Source organism: Triplophysa rosa, linkage group LG10 (assembly GCF_024868665.1).
Source record: "Triplophysa rosa linkage group LG10, Trosa_1v2, whole genome shotgun sequence".
Classification (NCBI taxonomy): domain Eukaryota; kingdom Metazoa; phylum Chordata; class Actinopteri; order Cypriniformes; family Nemacheilidae; genus Triplophysa; species Triplophysa rosa.
This window is the reverse complement of record NC_079899.1, coordinates 4,794,927-4,816,626: the sequence shown is the minus strand read 5'-3', so window position 1 is coordinate 4,816,626 and position 21,700 is coordinate 4,794,927. Positions and strand designations below refer to the sequence as shown.

General features: G+C 40.7%; 1 protein-coding gene and 1 long non-coding RNA gene across 2 annotated transcripts; both read right to left on the bottom strand.

Moving 5' to 3' along the window:
• Positions 1-460: 460 nt before the first annotated feature.
• On the bottom strand, positions 461-1,789 carry LOC130559900 (uncharacterized). The gene is made up of 2 exons (XM_057343238.1): positions 1,737-1,789; positions 461-1,627 (listed from the first exon to the last, which is right to left on the bottom strand). Exon 2 carries the CDS (start codon positions 1,594-1,596, stop codon positions 961-963), a length of 636 nt encoding a protein of 211 aa, XP_057199221.1. The 5' UTR covers positions 1,597-1,627; positions 1,737-1,789; the 3' UTR covers positions 461-960.
• A 3,453-nt stretch (positions 1,790-5,242) lies between these two features.
• On the bottom strand, positions 5,243-6,030 carry LOC130559902 (uncharacterized). The gene is made up of 3 exons (XR_008963635.1): positions 5,973-6,030; positions 5,411-5,527; positions 5,243-5,331 (listed from the first exon to the last, which is right to left on the bottom strand). It is a non-coding gene; the product is annotated as an uncharacterized LOC130559902 (long non-coding RNA).
• Positions 6,031-21,700: the final 15,670 nt, after the last annotated feature.

The following is a 21,700-nucleotide window of genomic DNA, read 5'->3' as shown; positions in this document are numbered from 1 at the left end:
TGGTGGGGTACACTCATTTAGACCGTAATAATCATTTGGTTTAAGCCAGGTTTCGGTAAGGCAAAGTATATCAAAACTGTTGTCTGTGATCATTTCATTTACAATAACTGCTTTTGAATTTAGTGATCTAATATTAAGTAGGCCGAACTTGACATGAAATACGGAAGAACCCAAGCGCAGGCAGGCAGTGACGGGGTTAACAAAACAAGATATTTATTATAAATAATAAGCAGAACACAAAGACCCACGATGGGGCAAAATACAGGAACAAGCAAACCATAAACAAGTACAGCACGAGGACTAACTGACATTAAACTGAATAAAACACTTGAACTAAACTAAACTAAACACTTACTGAGATGAAAAAACCAACACGACAGGAACAGGCAATACCGGAAACATAGGACGAGCGACAAGACGAACTGAATATAGCACAAGGCATAGCACGCACGCACACATTGAACGAACACAGTACAATCCACAAGCACAGGACAAAGAAACAAGAGGGTATATATAGGCAAGACAAACGAGGGATAACGACACAGGGCAGGTGTGGGTAATGAAACACTCAGGGAAGGATAACAAGGAAACGAGATGGCGGGAACAGAGACGAGACACTGGAGAGAACGTATATTATTGTCAAAAGGACAATAATATGTTTCTCTCCACACATAACCAAAGGCTTTGTCATGACTCTGCTACAGGACCAAGAAAAACATGACTAAATGAAGCAGAGCCATGACAGAACTTTATGAGTTTGTTTTGGTCGTTTATTACGTTGTCCTCAGGTTTAATCACGATTAGATTTTTTCTCTGAAATTTGGCTATTTTGTTATTTTGTAGTATTATTCGGGGGACAGACACAGTCTCTATGCATTTGGAAGCAGTAACATTTCTAACAGATGAGTGGGAGGACCACAGACTATGGTTGAAGTTTTGACTTACCGCTGGGAGACGTAGTCAAGCGGTGCGTAGCGTCTTTGAGATGTTGTCAGACAGAAGAACCGCTCCGATGCTGCTGGGGTGCAGGCCGTCAGGGCGGAAGAGCCTAGGTCGCTCCCAGAACAGATCAAAATTATTAACAAAGAGCAGCTTCTGTTCAATACACCATGACATCAACCATTTATTTAGAGCAAATAGTCTACTGAACTTTTCATTCCCTCGTCGGTAGGTAGGAAGCGGCCCTGATACAATGATCCTCGCCGTGGACGATGCGTTGCGTACCGTCTCGATCAGACTCCTGAAGTCCCTCTTCAGGATCTCCGACTGCCTCATCCTGACGTCATTCACCCCCGCGTGCAGCACGACAGCTCTGACGTTAGCATCGTCCTTCAGGATCGCAGGTACCTGTGCAGAGACATCAAGAACACGGGCGCCAGGAAAACAATGAGTGCGCACCTTACCTTTAGTGGAGGAAGTGCGTACGTTCCGGACGATTGAGTCTCCGATGACCACAGCGTTGCATTCCGTCTCGCAGAGGGCAGCAAAGCGGTTCCTGGTCGGGATCTCGAAGACCGGTGGCGGCGGTTGGGTAATCGCTCCAGTCCTGGCTCGCGCCTTTCGTCGTGGGTGTGCCGGTGCAGGAGTGAAGTTCATTTGGGCTGACCGTGTTCTCGAAGCCTGGGCTCTGTGCAGAGAAACACGCGGAGTAGAAGTGGAAGGAGTATTAAAATCGCGATGAAAACTTACCGCGGATTTGCGAGCGTCAGCTATGGATGTTTCCAGCGCCGTTTTACGTTCTCGCAGCCGTGTCTGCTTCTCTAGTAGATCCTGGATCTGCTTCTCCACAGCCTCCAGTTCCAACTGCGATCGTTTCCTCATCTGCACTCAGAGGTACAAACACATCTGAAACATTAGCCATTAGTGATGTAATAATGAGAACAGTGTGTTAAGCAGTGAGCAGGCAGGCTGGGAATGCTAACAGCCTGAGGCTAATAGCGAGTGATCCGATAAAAATAAATTATCGTTGCGTTTAAGGACGATTTTTGGTATGGAATATACTTAAGGATGTTTTACCCTCGGTGAATAACAATTTAAAACACAAGTCTTAAGATATAACAAGAATAAACGATGTATTAAGAATAAGTTTGAAAGAGCTCTGACTCAAACCACGCGCTCTCAGCAAACAGGAAGTGACGTCCTTCTCCAGTGGCCAGGAAAACTGACCGTTCTTATAAAACGGTCAGTTCTGGTCCTTGATTCTGATTGGCTGAGCGGAGTTCTAAGCCGTTATAAAATACCTCAATATATAACGGCTGACCGCACCACATAGCCTAAATATCATTTTATTTACTTTATTTTATGAAACCTTGCTAAGCATATGGAATAACTGTTTTATAAAAGCAATAAGCCCCGCGAAGCAGTGGGTTACAGTGCATTTTATAACAGCTACGGGGTTTTAGGCACTCCGCTTCGCGTCGTGCCACAACGCCCTTAGCTGTTATAAAATGCACTGTAACCCACTGCTTCGCGGGGCTTATTGCTTTAATATATGTTTAAACTTTGATGCACATTAATGTTATATTGTTCAAGCAGTACATCCAGCCATTCCCTTTCACCTCCCCTCCCTCTGCCATTCGTTTATCTATCACCAAATTCAGGTGTGAGAGGCGCATTCAATGCTAATGATGAAGTGGTCATCGACTTCTGAAGAGAATATCTCTGCTGAAGGATCGACAGAACAGACGAGTAAAGCGCTCACTCTTGCAACTACAATAAATATGTTTTGACTGCAGAATGCAATTGTACAGAATGCAATCCATTGTATGCAGTGTGAAGAAAACATAATTTACAACAGGGTGTTTAAACTTTAAGCATTATACTACAGTACTGCAATCCTGCAAAGCATACAAAATGTTACGACATAATGTTAAATACTTTTTATCTGTGAGTTGCTGTGGATAAAAGTCGAACATAGGCATTAATGCAACTTTCATGCAGAAAAATCACTAAAAACCAGTCGCATCTCAGAAAGAGCGCAAAATACTATATTGAAATCTCTTTCACGTCGTCTTACTCCAAAAATTGACATATAAACCAGGCCCGGTTCCTGCCAGGTGCAGAAGGGTGGGCTAGCAGATGTCCTGGGTGGGCATATACCCCAACCACACAGACAGTATATAACTGCAGAAAAAATTAAGAGACCATTTCAAAAGTATTTTCCTTTTTTCTGATAAGAATGTGGTTTGGTAAAATGATTATTTTTGTTTATTTCTGTGAACTTCTGACCACATTTCTCCCAAATTTCATATACTTTTTTTATTTGCCTTTATTTGCAGAAAATGAACTGGAGAAAACGACAGAAAATATGATCTGCATCTTTTAAAATGAAACATCACAAAAAAAACAAGTTTATATTTAGTTTTAAACAAAACAGGACTAATGTTTGTACAGGTATTAGAAAAAGAAAAAAAATGTAATGTCACTCTTGAGCATTGGTTTTGTTAGAATTCAATACTACATTATGACTGCAATACATGTAGGATTTAAATTATTTATGATGTTATAAATATAAAAAACGCATTCATTACAGAAGACTGCGAGTTTAAAACCTAAAATAATTATTGTTGATTATTTCCTTTTATATAGTAAATGTGTGCATTTAATTTGATTGATGTTTTACACCTTAAATAAAGCGGTTATGTAAACTGGACATAAATAGAATCCTACAAAAGAAAGCAGGCTAAGAACATTTGCCATCACTGAACGATCACTGATTTCTGTTTAATTTCGTTTAATGAATTAATCTGATTACACTGCACAATGAACTTTACGTCGTGTCTGCTGTTTTATATGTGGTATGGTGAGCGCGCATCGTGCCAAAACTAAACTCTTTTGCACAGTGTTTTGCTACCACCCAGCGTCATTACTGAAAGTCGATAGGTTAAAATCTAGCCTATATATTGCAAGCAAATAATAGCTGTTTGTTAACAGCACAAAATAAGACTGCAAAAATGAATAAAGGTTTCTGATTTTACTGCACAATTAATTTTACATATGTGCAGTGCGCCTAAAATTCCTTTACAGTATTTTGCTTCCACCTGTAGCATGTAGCATGCTTCTCTGTTACAAAATAAAGCCAGAGCAGTGAATTGAACAATGATGTTGTTTTCAGCCAATAGAAAATACAGCAATTTTTAGTGTTTATGACTCTCATGGGGTGGGCAAGACAAACGTTTAGGTGGGTTCAGCCCAGCCCTGCCCATGCCTAGAGCCAGCCCTGATATAAACACAAAATTGTCAAAATTCCCATATAAGAAACTATCCTTGTAAAAGTAGTGTGTTTTGTAAACGTAAACAGTTGGGAAACAAGAACAAGAGAATGAGATGGGGTGGAAGGGGTGACAACATTGTTGTACGTTATTTGTATATTAAAACTAATGCACAATTTATTGTTTATTATTAAGAACAGCAACTGATTATTATTAACAGTTTCAATAAATTTAATGAGACTAAATGATAATTCAGTTTCTGGCACTGTATGAGTGGGATGCAAGGTAATGTTCAAGGCTTTTTCCTATAGAAACTAGTGTAAAATTCCCAATAGCACCAACTGCTGTTTTGTGAGAGGAAGTTGCACATGCATTTGTGAGAAAATCTGCATGATCCCATTTGTGAGAAAATCTGCACAGTCACATTTGTGAGAAAATTAAGCTGAGAGGATCTCATAAAAAGGTGAGACTTAAACAGTACATGTATGTTACACCTTTGCATTTTCTCTCGAATTGCATTATGTATTTGTAAAATGCCTTCTGTTTGTTTCAGAGTTGAGTTTCTTTCACAAAAAAAGGTTGTATTTGTTTGCCAAACGCTGGATTTGTTTAAGTTTTAGCACAATTTTCATTCCATACACAATTCATGTTTTTTGCTTTGCAATGAGGTAAAAAAGTGACATGAATACTGAAGTACAATTTTCTTTTTTTTTGTGATAGTTTCCTGGTCTTGTGTAAAATAGAGACATGGGTATGAAAGTCAAGGACATAAATGTAAAGAGTAAATGTTTTCAGTAAATCTGCTGTGATATGATGTGTACTCTGAATTTCAACAGACACACAGTCTCAGCGTCAATCTCACAACATCTTGAACTAGAATTGATTGTGCTTTTCAGCAACAAATACCACTTTAGATATAAGGAAGATTTTGGTGAGAGAACAGAAGAACATTAGGAGTCTTCGGGGACGGGGTTTTGACTTTTCTTCTTCAGGTACTCGAGCACAAACACCTGCAGGATCTTGTTGAGGTTGTTGATGGAGGAGCGATCCAGATTCTCCTCATTGTCGAAGGTGTGCCAGACCGCGGGAAAAGGAGTCAATAGGTGAAGAATTCGGACTCCTGTGAGAAATGCAGACGCTTTCAGTGATTTTACATGAACATTATACAAGAACATCTCAAAACAGATCAAGTCTTATACCTCGGTTGAGAAACGGTATGTGATCATCCAGAATTAAACCCACGTGCTGGCTGGGCCAGAAGTACTGAACCTCATTCGGGTGATTCTCCAGGACGCCGAGTGCATGTAGTCGACGCTCTAGACAACAGAAAGAAGAGATATAAACACACTTCATTCATTTACATGTTAGTTCTTCAGATCTTCAGCCAAGTCAGAGACCCAGAATACTTTTCTCTTGGTTAAAGAAATGGTTTATAGAAAAATGAATATTCTGTCATGTAGTTAGATTTCATTTGAACTGTAAATGACACTAAAGACAGAATGATCGCGGCCGACAGGATCAGTCAACATGAACAAATGATTATTTCATCCCTTTAACTCTCTCACACACAGGTTTGTTTTGGTATCTTTGTGGGAAGTAACCAGACACTTACAGAGTGTAATGACTGTATGCAGATAGAAGTACAAAAGATTTATTAATTAGGAAAAGTGTCCTCAAAAATGAAACCAAGTAAATAACTCTGAACGTACAAGAGTGAAAGCAGAAGGTGAAGATGTGATCAGTGAAAAGAGAGCAACAAACCGATATTTTGAAGTCTGGAAAGCCATCGGGTTGTGCTGGAGAACTGATTCCCAAAGCGTTTTTTTTTTTGCATTTATTTAACAATACAGTAACAATAACGACAGTGGTACTGGTATCACACATCAGAAAGAACACCCACATATTTGCTCATAGTAATGCATGTTCAGATATATGCACATGAATTATCAACAAAAAATGGAAAATACAAAATAACACAAATGCAATAAGGCAGATATATGGTCAATAATATTATAAACCTCAAGCATGGATGTGTTTCCAATACTCTTTAATTCTAACACAATCCCAAAACGTATGCATCACCGTACCAATGTCCGCTTTACATTTGAAACATAATTGAGAGTAATTGGGGAATATTTTATGAAGGCGAACAGGGGTTAAAAATAAGTCCTATCAATAAATTTGTAATTTTGTTCGTGGGCAGAAAATCGAGGCACCTTTGGAGAAAACGCATGTACAAATAGATAACCATTCCATGTCACTAAAAGTTGATCCTAAATCTTTTTCCCATATCACACTCAAAGCATCAAAAATTGAAGGACTGACATCAGATAGCAATGCGTATAACTCTGAGATCTTCTTCTTAAGAGTGAATTAAGAGAAAAGCTGTTTTTCCAACTCAGTAAAATCAGATCGTATTCCATCTCCTTTTAAACATGACTCAAGAAAGTGCCGAAGTTGAAGACATTTATAAAAATCATTGCTCGGCAGGTTGAATTCCTGTCGTAAAGATTGAAAAGATTTAAGTTGACCATTATCAAATAAATTACCGAACTCCGACACCCCTCTTAACCTCCAGGTCCGAAGACCCATATTTTGTAAAGGCAGGGCAAGATCTGGATTGAGTGCAATATGGGGCCTTTGGGGGCTTTAACGGACAACGCATGTGGAATACCTAAATATTTCTTGGCATCCTTCCAAGTCAAAAGAGTATTTGTTACAGTGAAAATATTAGTGAGAGAGTACATTTTTTGCAGTGTTGTAATGTAACGAAGTACAAATACTTCGTTACTGTACTTAAGTAGAATTTTCACATATCTGTACTTTACTTCTTTATTTATATTTCTGACAACTTTCACTTTTACTCAACTACATTTCCTAAATAAAATGTGTACTTTTACTCCGATACATTTCTCCTAACCATCTTCGTTACTCGTTACTACAAATTAAAGAATTTTCAGAAGAAATTTGAGTTGGTGACGTAATGCCTGTTTGTTGTCATGTCAACCGCCAAGCACGAAGAAGTCCTGCTTGTCCAGGCATGTCACATTATTGATGCCATCATAGAAGCACCTGCTGCAGGTTCTGCTGCTAACATTACCACTCCGGTAGCAGATGACGAGCATCTCGACTTGGCGAACTTGGTGAACTCCGTGGTGGTGACGAAGATAACGTTACACACCTGTGTATTTGCAAGAAATATTTTCGTACATTGGAGTGAAAAATTCTTCCTACCGGATTAAGTGCGGGTTTCCATCACTCTGGTTTTATTCGCATTTTGAAGTTTCGCATCAGAAACGAGTGATGGAAACGCCAAATTTCAAATTAAAAACCCTTAATTCGCAAAAAAGTTTTTATGCTCGCTTGAGGTGGTTTTTCATTTTTGCGAATAATGGGAGATGTAAAAGCATTTACTGAATAAATTCCTCCAAAAAGTCATGTAACTGCACTATGAGACGGCCGGTGTAACCTGACTAACCAGAGTAATGATCTTGTGACACAGCATCAGAAATGTTGTGATGGTCATTCTTAAACGCCTGAGCAACATCCTCAAGTATTTCTGTAATTGCCTCTTAGAACTATCACGACTGTGTTTCCCGAATAGAAGGCATCCACAAAAGCACCGCATTTATTGAGTTTCCTAATCGTCTGCTTGCGCAAGTATTATTATATATGAAAATTATTATATTCAGTGGCTTCTCTTACTTTTCTTACTGATATTTAGTGCCAGTGTATTAGGTTGACTAGTTGGATGTAAACGGTGCTTATTAAATGTTTTATGCGATATTCCAATTTTGCGCATAAGCTAAATTCGCAACTTTGAATGGAAACCCGGTATGCCTACCGAGTCACTGAAATATTGGCATTAAAAAACTCCCCGTCCAACCTGAAGAAGCACATCGAGGTAGGTTAAATTAATTTTCATTCAATGAAGCCATAATGTCAACGTTATTTAACATGAATTAGTTATCATAAGCCTGTTCAGATATCTGGCTAACGTGATGGCCAGCTTAACGTGTGCTAGTTAACTTGATTAGCCAATGTGCAGATATTTAACAACACCAATGATTTCCCCTCCGAATTAATTCAACACATAATACTGAAATGGTTAATAACGGTTTCTGGTATAGCCTAAGTGGCGGCCGAATATTTCCTAGGTAAATTAGCGTTACACCGGTGGAGGGATTTTTTTTTAGTCCACATTAGGCTAATTAATGGCAGGTTACAGAGGAGTGTTCAGGATTACTCACATCTTCAAAAGCACCATGCATTTTGTTGAACTTGAGATTTGCTTCGATTTAATTACCTCAAAATTCTAACCGTTCACTTTTTTTAAATACCTTTACTTTTACTTTTAATACTTAAGTACATTTTATATCAGACAATTACTTCTGATACTTAAGTACACTAAATGTCAGATACTTTAAGGGTGACTTTAACTTCTACCAAAGTCATTTTCTGGTAAGATACTTGTACTTTTACTCAAGTATTGCTTTCAAGTACTTTATACAAGACTGATTTTTTGTATATTTTGAATAAATGGTAGAGTATGTAGCAGACGGGGAGAACATTTATTAGACTCGATACCAATCCAGCGTGAATCCGATCTATTAAGAAACCAATTTAGCATGTGTTTAATTTGTGCAGACCAAAAGTACAACTGAAAGTTAGTGAGAGAGACCCCCCCAACCTCCCTTGGTTTCATCAAAATAGATAATTTAATTCTTGGCTTTTATTATTCCAAATGTACTCATTTTTGTACTCAATGTATTTCATTTCAAAGAATATTCATTTTTATTACATTAATTCTGCCAAAAAACGAAGTTGTGAGAGTCGTCCAATCTGACAAGTTCTGATTAATCTTCGTGATCAATTTAGAATAGTTGGCTTTAAACAAATCCTTCAAATTAGGAGTGACATTAATTCCCAAATATTGAAATCGAGAAGGTGCTAAATGAAAGGGGGATTGCAAAATGGCTTGTGAGGGAACATTCATGTACAGGGCTTGAGATTTGTCCAAATTAATTTTATATCCAGAATAATTACCATATTTGTCAATTACAGTGAGAATTACATCTATTGAGGTCTCTGGGTGTTTAAAATAGAGCAAAACATGATCTGCGTAAAGGGATTCACGATGTTCCTCTAAGCCTGTTTTAATGCCGCATATATTAGTGTGAGTTCTCACAGCAACAGCCAATGGCTCAATAACCAGAGAGAATAACAATGGAGAGAGTGGGCAACGTTGACGGCTGCCTCTGCTTACTGAGGATCTGTCAGATAACACTCTGTTAGTATTAACTTGGGCCATAGGATTAGAATATAAGAGTTTAATCATATTAATAAAATTCGATCCCAAATTTACTTTTTCTAATACTGCAAAAAGGAAGGGCCATTCTACCCTGTCGAATGCTTTTTCGGCATCAAGAGATACAATGAAGGCGGATTCCTTGGTAACAGATAAGTAATCTACAATGTTCAGCGCTCTACGAATATTGTCAGTACCATATCTCGATTTCACGAAACCTGTCTGATCTGGGTTGATGATGTAAGGCAAAACAGTTTCCAATCGTCGAGCTAAAGATTTAGCTATGATCTTATAGTCAACATTTAGTAAGCTAATGGGGCGATAAGAAGAACAATTTGCTGGATCTTTGTCTTTTTTTAAGAGTAGACTATTAACTGCCAATGACCAGGATTCAGGCATAGAGCCAAAATCTAAAAAATCGCCTGCATCAAAATGGGACGGAGTTCTGGCCAAAATTGCTTATAAAACTCTAACGGAAACCCGTCTGGGCCAGAAGCTTTACCCGTTGGCATTAACTGTATAGATTGCCAGATTTCTTCTTCAGTAAAGGGAGCATTTAACAGAGTTCTAGCACCCTCTGAGATGCTAGGAAGAGAAAACTCCTGTAAATAATTTAGCAATTCCTCATTGGAGCCACTGCTTCCAGCTGTATAAAGATTTATGTAAAAGCAGTAGAATTAATACCCTGGGGATCGAACGTCATTCTGCCTTCAGGTGTGTTAATTGCTTTTATGGTTCTCTCATTCTGCTCCTTTTTTAAATGTTAAACAAAAAGGCAACTTGGCTTATTTCCATACTCATAATAACGCTGTTTACTGAATAATATTTTTTTAATATGTTCTGTATGATCTAAATCAAGTTTCGCTCTGGCATTGTTTAACAAAATCCAGTTTTCTTGAATGGGAAACTTTTTATGCTGTTTTTACAAAAAATTTACTTCAGCCTCTAACTCTTTCCTTTTCTGAATTCTAAGTTTCTTCAACAGAGAAGCATGAGCAATAAGGTGGCCCCATAGTATGGCTTTGGCTGCGTCCCTTTTTGCTGCAGGAGAAACCGGGGAATTCTGATTATCCTGCCAATATTCAATTATCTTCTGTCTAATAAAAGAGCAGTAACTGGCTTCACTTAAAACCGAAGTATTGAGCTTCCAATAGGTTGATCTATGAATTGGTGTGCTTATAACAATATCTAAATAAACAGAACCATGATCAGATAACACAATGGGGCCAATATGACAAGACTGCACATAATGTATACAATACAATACACCTTTATTTACGGTTTAAAAACAACTGAAATTCACCAAAGTGCTTTACAACATGCTATAAGACAGTAAAAGACATGAAATACCGTAAATAGGCACAATAAAACATTAAACATAAGACATAAAAAATAGCATAGATATACCCATGTGTGGTGCTCATAAAAATCGAAAACAAAGACAGGTTGTCAAGGGACATCGAAAGCCAGAGAAATAAGTAGGTCTTCAAGTATGATTTAAAAACAGGCAGAGTTGGGGCAGTTCTAATATGCCTCGTGAATGTAAACATAAGCTGTGTTCGACTGTTTGTGGCGCTCCACGCACAGACAGATCTGCAGATTTAAATGTGCATGGTCACTGTTACAAGAAGGGTTGGGGAGCAGTGTTGGGAGTAATGCGTTACAAAAGTAATGTATTACAGTAACATATTGCTGTTTGCTGTAATGCAGTAGTGTAAGGCATTACTAATCAATTTTCAGTGACGCTTGCGTTACAACAAACTTTTCGCCCACGAGACATTAACGAATCAAAAATCCTGCAAGTTCGATTTCCTGTTCGTGAATAGACGCGTGTGGTGTCAATCATCTCCCTCTGGCTGGTGGCCATTTCAGCCTCTGAGCTCGAGGTCCGAGGCTATTTGCCCCGCCCAGTTCACTGTAAGCCCTAGCGCCACGCACTCAGTGGCCAGTGGAAAAGCGGCAAATGGTTGAAAATGGCAGAAGACAGTACATTCGCGAGATGGACGTATGCACATTACTTCGATTTTGTCAGAGATAAGGACAAGAAGAACGTTATTGTCAAATGCAACCTTTTTCCAAAACCGAGAGAACTATTGACGTCGAGAAATAGCACTAGCAATTAAAAAAAACATCTTGAGCCGTGCCATGCGACCACTCCATTTACTGAGAAGAGAAAGAAAACGGAGGACGAGGGTGATACGCCAAAGCAACAGAAATTAAATTTCTCTCGGTCTGCCATCATGCCACTTGAACCTCGAGAAGTCAGAAGACTTGTGGTAGAGTATGTCGTCGAAAACATGTTACCGTTGTCAACGGTGGAATCTCTTGCTTTCAAGAAGCTAGTTAGCAAGATCCCTGTGACCGGCAGCAACGACAAGGTAAGCTAACGTTTACATGATGACTAGCTAGAATTCTATATAATCTAGTTCAGCGATGGGATGGGACTATTTTGTATTTAAATGTGTTTAATCTTAGTATTTTTGTATTTTCAAACTAAAATACTTTTCGCTGTCAACCTCCTTATTAGACTGCGTGGATGGACAGTGTTTTAAATACATCCATTTGAAATACAAAATACTATTATTTATATTTTGTAATAGTATTTTGTATTTGAATGCATTTAATCATAGTATCTTTTTGTATAGCCTAGTTAATTCAAGAAATCAGCAGTCTTATAAAGAGGTTGATTGTATTTTGAAAATACAAAGATTAAATGTATTTGAAATACAAACTAGTATTTTGTATTTCAAATACATGCATTTGAAATAGTGCCTTCATATAGATCAGGGGTGCCCAGCCCTGTTTCTGGAGATCTACCTTCCTGCAGAGTTCAGTTCCAACCCTGATCAATGACTGACCCTTGTCAGTCCCGCTGGCCGTGGGCCAGAGCCTGCTACCGTCTGCCATGAAGGGGAGGAGCAGGAGGTGGGGGACTTGCTGCCGGCTGCCCTCAGTCGGAGGCGTCATCGCCGGCCGCCAGGACACGAGGACCTCGCTGCTGTGCCCCTGGGTCTGAGGTGGGGTGGCTGCCGTCCGGGAGGGAGCAGAGGAGTCAGCCCCACTGGCCGTGGGCCGGAGCCTGCTGCCGTCTGCCATGAAGGGGAGGAGCAGGAGGCGGGGGACTTGCTGCTGGCTGCCCTCAGCCGGAGGAGCCATCGCCAGCCGCCAGGGGGTGGATGAGGAGCGAGGGAGCGTCCAGTACCACCGCATGGCACCGTGAGGAAGAGCCTCTCGGCTGGCTGAGGACCGAGCGACAGAGTGTCGGGGAACTGGACCTATTTTTTTTTCTCTGTTTCCTCTCTCCCCTCTCTCGCCCGTCGCTCCTGGTGCTTCCGTCTCCGTTCTCTCGTCTCGTCTGTCCATACCCCCAGGTGCTGGGGCCATCGAGATTCGGGGGGGAGTACGCACAGTCTTGTGGGTACCCCCCGGCCTGTGAGGGGCCATGGGGGTATGTGACGAGGGAGGCGTGACGAGAGCCGTGGGAGGAGGAAGCGAGGCCGGTGGCGCGAGTGATAATGAGTGTCAGCTGGGCGTTACACCGGTCTCGCATCTCTCACAGAGGAGATCGGAAGCATAAAACGACGAGCGACAGGAGTATACAGCGAGAGAGGACCGGGCCCGGACATGTTAAGTTTTGCTTATGTTTATGTGGCCGGCAGTCTACCGTGAGGTGGCTATTAGTTTTAAATAACAGTAACAAGTAATCTGTAATGTATTACCATTTGGAAGTAACTTGCACAACACTGTTGGGGAGTGGGCGGAGCATGGGAAAAAGAGAGGAAACAACTGTCATCAGTTAGTCTCCTCACCAAATGGATCCCAAGAGGATCTGTCATATCCCTTATATATTACTTTTTTAAATCTAAAAAAAACACCTATATTTGCCGGCCAAAAATCCTCCTTTTCCCACATAGTGATATACGACTGGAAACTCTGCCGACTCTTCCGTCCCAAAAGCTCACTGGCGCCATCTTGTGCAACTAGCCGCGCTGTCAAAACACAATAAATATTGAGAGTGACACCGAAGTTAGCAGTGTCAACAGTAGGCAGAGCACTGATGAGGTGGAGGACTACTGGTCAGAAAATATTTGAAATGTGTTTTATAAAGAAACTAAAGGTGTTATAAACTATATAGGATTGTTAAATGCATTACAGTGTTAAACACTAAAGAACAGCAATGTCTGGAAAAGCATGAGCAACAGTTAGGTGAGAAAAAGTAACGCAAAAGTACTTTCAGTACTTGTAAACAGTAAACAGTCATGAGCTGAAGGCTGCGTCGGTGAATCTCTGTCAGACAGCGCATCTGTGTTAAGTTCTCTTTCGTGCTTGAATGGATAAAACCATACAAGATTATGTCAGAAAGCCCATTTTGTCTAGCATTTTCTTAAGCAAGACTTCAAAGTGTAAAATAAAATCTTAAATGAATGCAAAGAGTTGTGAAAATGGGAGTGCGGTGACGGTCAGATCTGCGTACTGAGACAGCTCTTAAAGTGGCCACGTTCTTAAACGTGCTGCTGTGACTCCTGTCACTAATGTTAATCAAAGAACAAAATAAAAGAAGAAATCAATGTGATTTTGTAGCTTTAATGAGAATTCTTCTGCATTTAATTTATAATTTAGCATTAAAGACTGTAAAGTGTTTGAGAACTTCCTTCAATTTCTGTATATTTCATGATAGCTCTCAATTATATTGTTGAATGGCTATAATTAATGTTAAAATAATCAATTTAATAGAGACATCAGTTACAGTACTAATATCAAAATGTTTTCTTTCATTCATAAAATGACGCTGTTAAAGAAATATGTTGTTTCTACATCAATTTGAAGATTAAATGTGAAATTATTCAAATGTAAAAGTATATTTTAAAATATTATTGTTATGTGTGATTAATCGTGATTAATCACAGAAAATGTGTGATTAATCGATTAATTTTTTTAATCGATTGACAGCACTAATATATATATACACTCACCTAAAGGATTATTAGGAACACCATACTAATACGGTGTTTGACCCCCTTTCGCCTTCAGAACTGCCTTAATTCTACGTGGCATTGATTCAACAAGGTGCTGAAAGCATTCTTTAGAAATGTTGGCCCATATTGATAGGATAGCATCTTGCAGTTGATGGAGATTTGTGGGATGCACATCCAGGGCACGAAGCTCCCGTTCCACCACATCCCAAAGATGTTCTATCGGGTTGAGATCTGGTGACTGTGGGGGCCATTCTAGTACAGTGAACTCATTGTCATGTTCAAGAAACCAATTTGAAATGATTCGAGCTTTGTGACATGGTGCATTATCCTGCTGGAAGTAGCCATTAGAGGATGGGTACATGGTGGTCATAAAGGGATGGACATGGTCAGAAACAATGCTCAGGTAGGCCGTGGCATTTAAACGATGCCCAATTGGCACTAAGGGGCCTAAAGTGTGCCAAGAAAACATCCCCCACACCATTACACCACCACCACCAGCCTGCACAGTGGTAACAAGGCATGATGGATCCATGTTCTCATTCTGTTTACGCCAAATTCTGACTCTACCATTTGAATGTCTCAACAGAAATCGAGACTCATCAGACCAGGCAACATTTTTCCAGTCTTCAACTGTCCAATTTTGGTGAGCTCGTGCAAATTGTAGCCTCTTTTTCCTATTTGTAGTGGAGATGAGTGGTACCCGGTGGGGTCTTCTGCTGTTGTAGCCCATCTGCCTCAAGGTTGTGCGTGTTGTGGCTTCACAAATGCTTTGCTGCATACCTCGGTTGTAACGAGTGGTTATTTCAGTCAAAGTTGCTCTTCTATCAGCTTGAATCAGTCGGCCCATTCTCCTCTGACCTCTAGCATCAACAAGGCATTTTCGCCCACAGGACTGCCGCATACTGGATGTTTTTCCCTTTTCACACCATTCTTTGTAAACCCTAGAAATGGTTGTGCGTGAAAATCCCAGTAACTGAGCAGATTGTGAAATACTCAGACCGGCCCGTCTGGCACCAACAACCATGCCACGCTCAAAATTGCTTAAATCACCTTTCTTTCCCATTCTGACATTCAGTTTGGAGTTCAGGAGATTGTCTTGACCAGGACCACACCCCTAAATGCATTGAAGCAACTGCCATGTGATTGGTTGATTAGATAATTGCATTAATGAGAAATTGAACAGGTGTTCCTAATAATCCTTTAGGTGAGTTATATATATATATATATATATATATATATATATATATATATATTGGCTGTTGTTCCAAAGTTTCATCATAGCTTTTTTTTCTTTGATTTCTCAGTTGGGTGTGTAAGTCTAAATCTAAAACATAGCACCATATTGAAACATGTCATAACTGAAATTACAATATCAGTGAGAGTAATTGAAGATTATGATTTCTTTTGTTATAATGGGCTAGTTACACAAGAAGGCGCCGGTGAGCTTTTACGACAGCATAGTCTGCAGACTTATTTCCGGTCATATAACATTGTTGTTTTGGCTTAACGAAGTGCTCAGCAATGTAAAGAGGATCTGTCATATCGCTGATATATTACTTATTTTTTACCTAAAAAAACACCCATATTTGCCGTCCAAAATCCTCCTTTACCAATATAGCGTTATACGACTGGAAACTAGTCTGCCGACACCGGCATCCCATAAGCTCACAGGCGCCATCTTGTGCAACTAGCGAATTTTGCAACATTTTCTCATATCTATTCATATGTATTGATCCATAATTGAATAAACCCCACCCACGGGGTTAGTTGTAACGTTTACACCTCTGTCACTTTTGTTGTACTTGTATGGTAACAGTGGGTTCTAGAAACAAACTTTAAGTTTTCATTGGTAGCAGAGATGTGTATGTTGTTTGTGTAAAAATATGATTAATAAAGCTCAAAAGAATTTGAGTGATTGAGCTAAAACCGTAAAGTGTTACATTGTGCCCAACTCACCCCAATCTAAAATGAATCCACACAGAGGAATTGTACAGAAAAGAAAAAGACAAGACTATTTTACAGCACACTAAGAAAAAGTTTACAGCCTACTGAATTATTAAAAAAAATACTTATATTACGGGTCGAACTGAAATAGTAATGCAGTTTTTGTAATGCCATTAATTGTTAGCATTTTGACAGTCAATGCGCTATGATTGACTACAGGGGCGGTCCTAGACCATTTGGTGCCCTAGGCGAGCTTGACTGATGGCGCCCTTTCCCCACGAGGAAAGAACTCATGTCCAAAGAATTGCACATTTATTTAAACAATGATAATACAAACAATATTATGCTCTGCCTCAACGAGGGCCTGCTCTTTTTTGTCTATGGTTGTACCTTGTTTTAATCGAACTACCAATTCTTTCCATGATGCCAAATTCTTATGGTGTTCTGGACTATTTTCATGGCTGGTCAAAGCAGCACTTGCATTTTTCCAATCAGTCAGTCCTCCGTGTGTTAAATGCATTTGTTTTGCAGAGAAAAGTTTACAACAAAAACAAAAAAGACTGTTGTTCTTTTTTGAGTATGTTACCCAGCTTCTTTTGATCCTTTCACCATTGACTACGGTCCTGCTGAAGTACTGGTGGTGGCAACTTCTTCAATCATCTCTCCGAGGAAAAATGAAATCAGGTGGTACATGATACGGCCCTCTGCGAACCAACTCTGTCCTCATTAGGTCGGGTACATGAACAGGCCAGTCAGCAGGATCAGCTGAAGGTGAATTGCCAGTGTTTGCTGCATCTAGAGAGCACATGAAGCATATAATGTCAATGTAATGCTATTGTGTGACTGCAGCATAAAGCATAACCTGCTGTTTTTTTTAGAGAACATCCTTGAGCCAACTTAAATGAATAAAACAAGACAGTTAAGTTATTGCTAAAATTCTTTACATTCATCAGTCACACGCCTGAGACACACTAAGTGTGGAATCAGTGGTGCAATCAAGATGAGCAGCTTGCACTCACCTGAACATCCAAACGTCCGACTGCGCATCAGTGTATGTGCTAGCATGTTGTGACCGCTAATTGACAGCTAAAGGTCACGTCAGAATTGTCATTTCTTTTACTTAAGTTTAATTTATTTTTAATGTCAAAGTATTGTTGTAGATAGAGGGATGACAAAAACTGTTGAAAAAGATAAATAAACGTTATAATTTTAATTATATATATTTTTTCTCGCCGCATATTTGGCGCCCCTCACTAAATGGCGCCCTAGGCAAGCGCCTATGTCGCCTGTAGGAAGGACCGCCACTGATTGACTATATGTTCCTGTTGGGTAGAAAACTAGTGCTAATGTTTTAACCGAATGAATCGATTTTGAAAAGGGTTTACTGTGTTTTGTTAGAGTTAGCATATGTTAAAAAAGGTATTTGTATTTATTTAACAAAATGTGGTTTGGAGCAGAATTACAATTTGGCTGTGTGATGTAGGTGTGTTACTGTGTTAATAGTTCAGAAAAAGTACTTTAAGCATTGGTAAACATTGTTAGCAATTAAAAAAACTGTAATTTTGGAATTGAAGACTTTTTAGACTTTTTAAGACCTAGCGGAAACCTGGAAACTAAGACACTTTTCTCTGCTTCTCAAATACATACAATTTTAACCTTATATAGTTATAGTTTACAAACCTATATAATATATAGTGTTTGTAAAATTAAAAAATCTTATTACATGTAAAAAAAAGCATATATATGGTCCATGATGTACCCAGATAGCACAGGTATCTGTAAAATATCTGCTAAAGATATGGAGATCAGGAAACATCTGTTGAGTAAAACATCTGCTGAACATCAAAGAGCAGTTTTACATGCATTCTAAATCATAAACATCTTACATCTTCTGGATGTCAATATGACATCTGACAGCAGACGTTTAAGAGGCGTCTTGCAGATGTAAATGCAGACATCAAATAGATATCTGGTTTTGTATAAATGTCTGCCAGATGTAGGCCTATGTATAAATGTCTGCCAGATGTAGGCCTATGTATGCTATCAGGGTTGGTGGCACTTTATTTACAATAGAGGTAGGGTGTAGTTATGAAGTTTTAATGCACAGTTTAAGGATTTAATGCTCTTTTCATGCTTTTTAAACACAATAACAATGACATTATATTGAAATTATACATACATCAGTGCCAGCTTTGGTTTTGTGTTAAAGCTATACTCCACCCAAGAATACAAATTTTGTCATTAATTACTCAAAGTCGTTCCGCACAAAAAGTTGGCTAACCTGCATAATGATTATGACGCGATTGCGGAGGTGCGTTAGGTGATGTCAATTACGTCTTAATGCGCATGCCTGGAGTGTTCAGGATTATGGGTAATGTATTATCTCATAACAAAGTCATGTTCACGTTGCATCAAGAAATTCACGTCATCTTAATTGATTATGTCAGGGTTCTGTTTAGTGTGTCTTTGTTTCCTGCTACTGTTTACCCAGTTCCCATGTCAGTATCTGCTGCAGCTTCCCCAGTCCTCGTTTTCAAGTCAGCCACAGTTTTCCTTGCTCCCATGTCCAAGTCAGCTGCAGCCTCCCCCAAGCCGGCTTCTGTGGCTGTGTCCCTAGGACCAGGAGGTCCTCAGTCAACGGCCGCTTTCCTCAAGCTGGCCACAGAGTCTGCTGCAGCTTCCCAAGTCCTTGTTTTCAAGTCAGCCACAGTTTTCCCTGCTCCCATGTCCGAGTCAGCTGCAGCCTCCCCCAAACCGGCTTCCACAACTGCTTTTCCAGGGCCAGGAGGCCATCAGTCAGCAGCCGCTTTCCCAGAGCCGGCCACAGAGTCTGCTGCAGCACTCCCTGAGTTGGCTTCCGAACCAGCGGCCATGTCCCCAAGGCCAGGAGGCCCTCAGTCAGAGGCTGCTTTTCACGAGCCGGCCACAGACTCTGCTGCAGCACTCCCTGAGTTGGCTTTCGAACCAGCGACCATGTCCCCAGGGCCAGGAGGCCCTCAGTCAGCGACCGTTTTCGCCGAGCCAGCCACCGAGTCTGCTGCAGCTTTCCCAGTCCTCGTATCCATGTCAGTCACAGCTTCCCTTGCTCCCATGTCCAAGTCAGTTGCAGTTTCCCGCAAACCTGGATCCACGGCTGCGCCTCTAGGGCCAGGAGGCCCTAAGTCAGCGGCCGTTTTTCCCGAGCCGGCCACGGAGTCAGCTGCAGCCTCTCCCGTGCCCATGCCAGAGTCAGCTGCGGCCTCTCCCGTGCCTATGCCAGAGTCAGCTGCGGCCTCTTCCGTGCCCATGCCAGTGTCAGCTGCGGCCTCTCCCGTGCCCATGCCAGAGTCAGCTGTGGCCTCTCCTGTGCCCATGCCAGAGTCAGCTGTGGCCTCTCCTACTCCCTTGTCCTTTACCCAGTCCGGCCTTGCTCCTTTTACCTCACCACAGGTTGGTTTCCCGTCCTACCCATCCTACCCGTCATCCCAGCCCTGGCCACCCAGTCCCGGCCTAGCCCCATTTAACTCAACTCAACTCAACTCAACTTTATTTATATAGCGCTTTTACAATTTTCATTGTTACAAAGCAGCTGCACATGAGACACATTGACTACAAGCAAAACAATCAAAGTTGTACCTGCAAAAACAAGAAAAGGTTGAAACACAGAAGACAGACACACCCACACACAAAACACTCCACACACACAACACGCACACGCACCAACACACACAGACACAGAGACACACACACACACGGATGCGCACGCACACACACACAACACACACACACACACGTACGTACACAGACAAGTACGCACACACACACACGCTCAGTGAGAGCACACATTTAGGATAAAGGAGAGAGAAGCACAGGTCAAATATAGCAGATAATAAATTCCTATATGCAATATTAATTAAGTAAAACTTTAAAATTCTAAAGCAGCCCCCCCGGTCAGGCAGATAGTGCAAAAACAGTATGCAAACGGTGGCGAGGAACCCAAAACTCTAATCGAGAAAAAAAACCTCAGGAGAACCCAGGCCCAACCAGGGGATTCCAGTTCCCCTCTGGCAAAAGCTGCTGCCTCTGCACAAGCTCCAGAGAACTTGCACAACAAGGCTAAATAAAATAAATAAACTTAATAATAAAATAAATTATAGTTTAAGATTATCATTAATAATCTAATAGCATTTGAAGTTTTGTGGTGAAGACATGTCAAGAGACCGCGTCCTTCTTTATCCAGCTCTATCATCTCAGCTCTTGTCAGGTCCCCACTTCCCATTCTCCGCTCTACCATCAGGTCAGGCCATGAAATGCATCCTGCTCGCTGTGGTAACCTTGGAACAATGAGACAAGACTGGCTGAGAGTAGAGTACTGTTCTGTACTCTTTGATGCAACAAGTACATCAGTTGTGTTTTTGGTTCCGGTTGATCTAACTAATGCAGCCTAAACCCTCTGAAGATTTATATTATGGAAGAGTAGTGTATGCAAGATTAAAAAGATGCGTCTTTAGTCTAGATTTAAACTGACTTTACCCACCCTTTGTCTTCACCCTGGCCTCAACCCCCTCCCTCCTTTCTTTCTTCTACCTCGCCCTCCTCCCAACCCCAGTCCTGGTCCCCCAGGCTTGCCCCAGCGCCCTTTGTTTCCCCCTCCCCGCCTTCCCTGTTATGCCCTGGTGGCCCTTCATTCTCCCCATGTCCTTTGGTTCTGTGTTCACCCCTAGCACTCTTGTCTTGTCCCCCCCTTCTTGGTCTTGTTTTTTGGTTCTTTGGGTTCTTGTCTGTGTCTGGGTGGGTGCCTCTCTCCCTTCAGAACGCCTGGTGGCGCTCTTGGAGGGGGGTACTGTAAGGCTTCCTGTTTAGTGTGACATTGTTTCCTCTCTTGTGTTGATGTTTTCGTTTCTTGTGGCTTTGTTTCTTCTCTTGTGTTTAGTTTCTTTGAGCACATGGTGTGGTTACAGCCTGCCATGCGTTTTCTTGTTAATGTGGTGTGACCCCGCCCCCTCGATGTTATCTTGTCGTTATTGTTTCAGTCTTCTCACCTGTTCTAATCAGTGTCTCTTCTCTCTCCACTCCTGTCTCTCGTTTACTTTACAACTTTCACCTGCTCTACTTGTTGTGTTCTCTCTCTACCGTCCTGTTTCTAGTTTGGGTTTTGATTTCCTTCCCTTTATATTCCGTTCTGTTCTACTGTCCTGTGTCGGATCGTTGTGTTTGTTTGTTGCAGTCGTCCCTGACCGATCTTAGCCTTAGTCTTTGTCACAGTCTAGCTTTATAGCCTT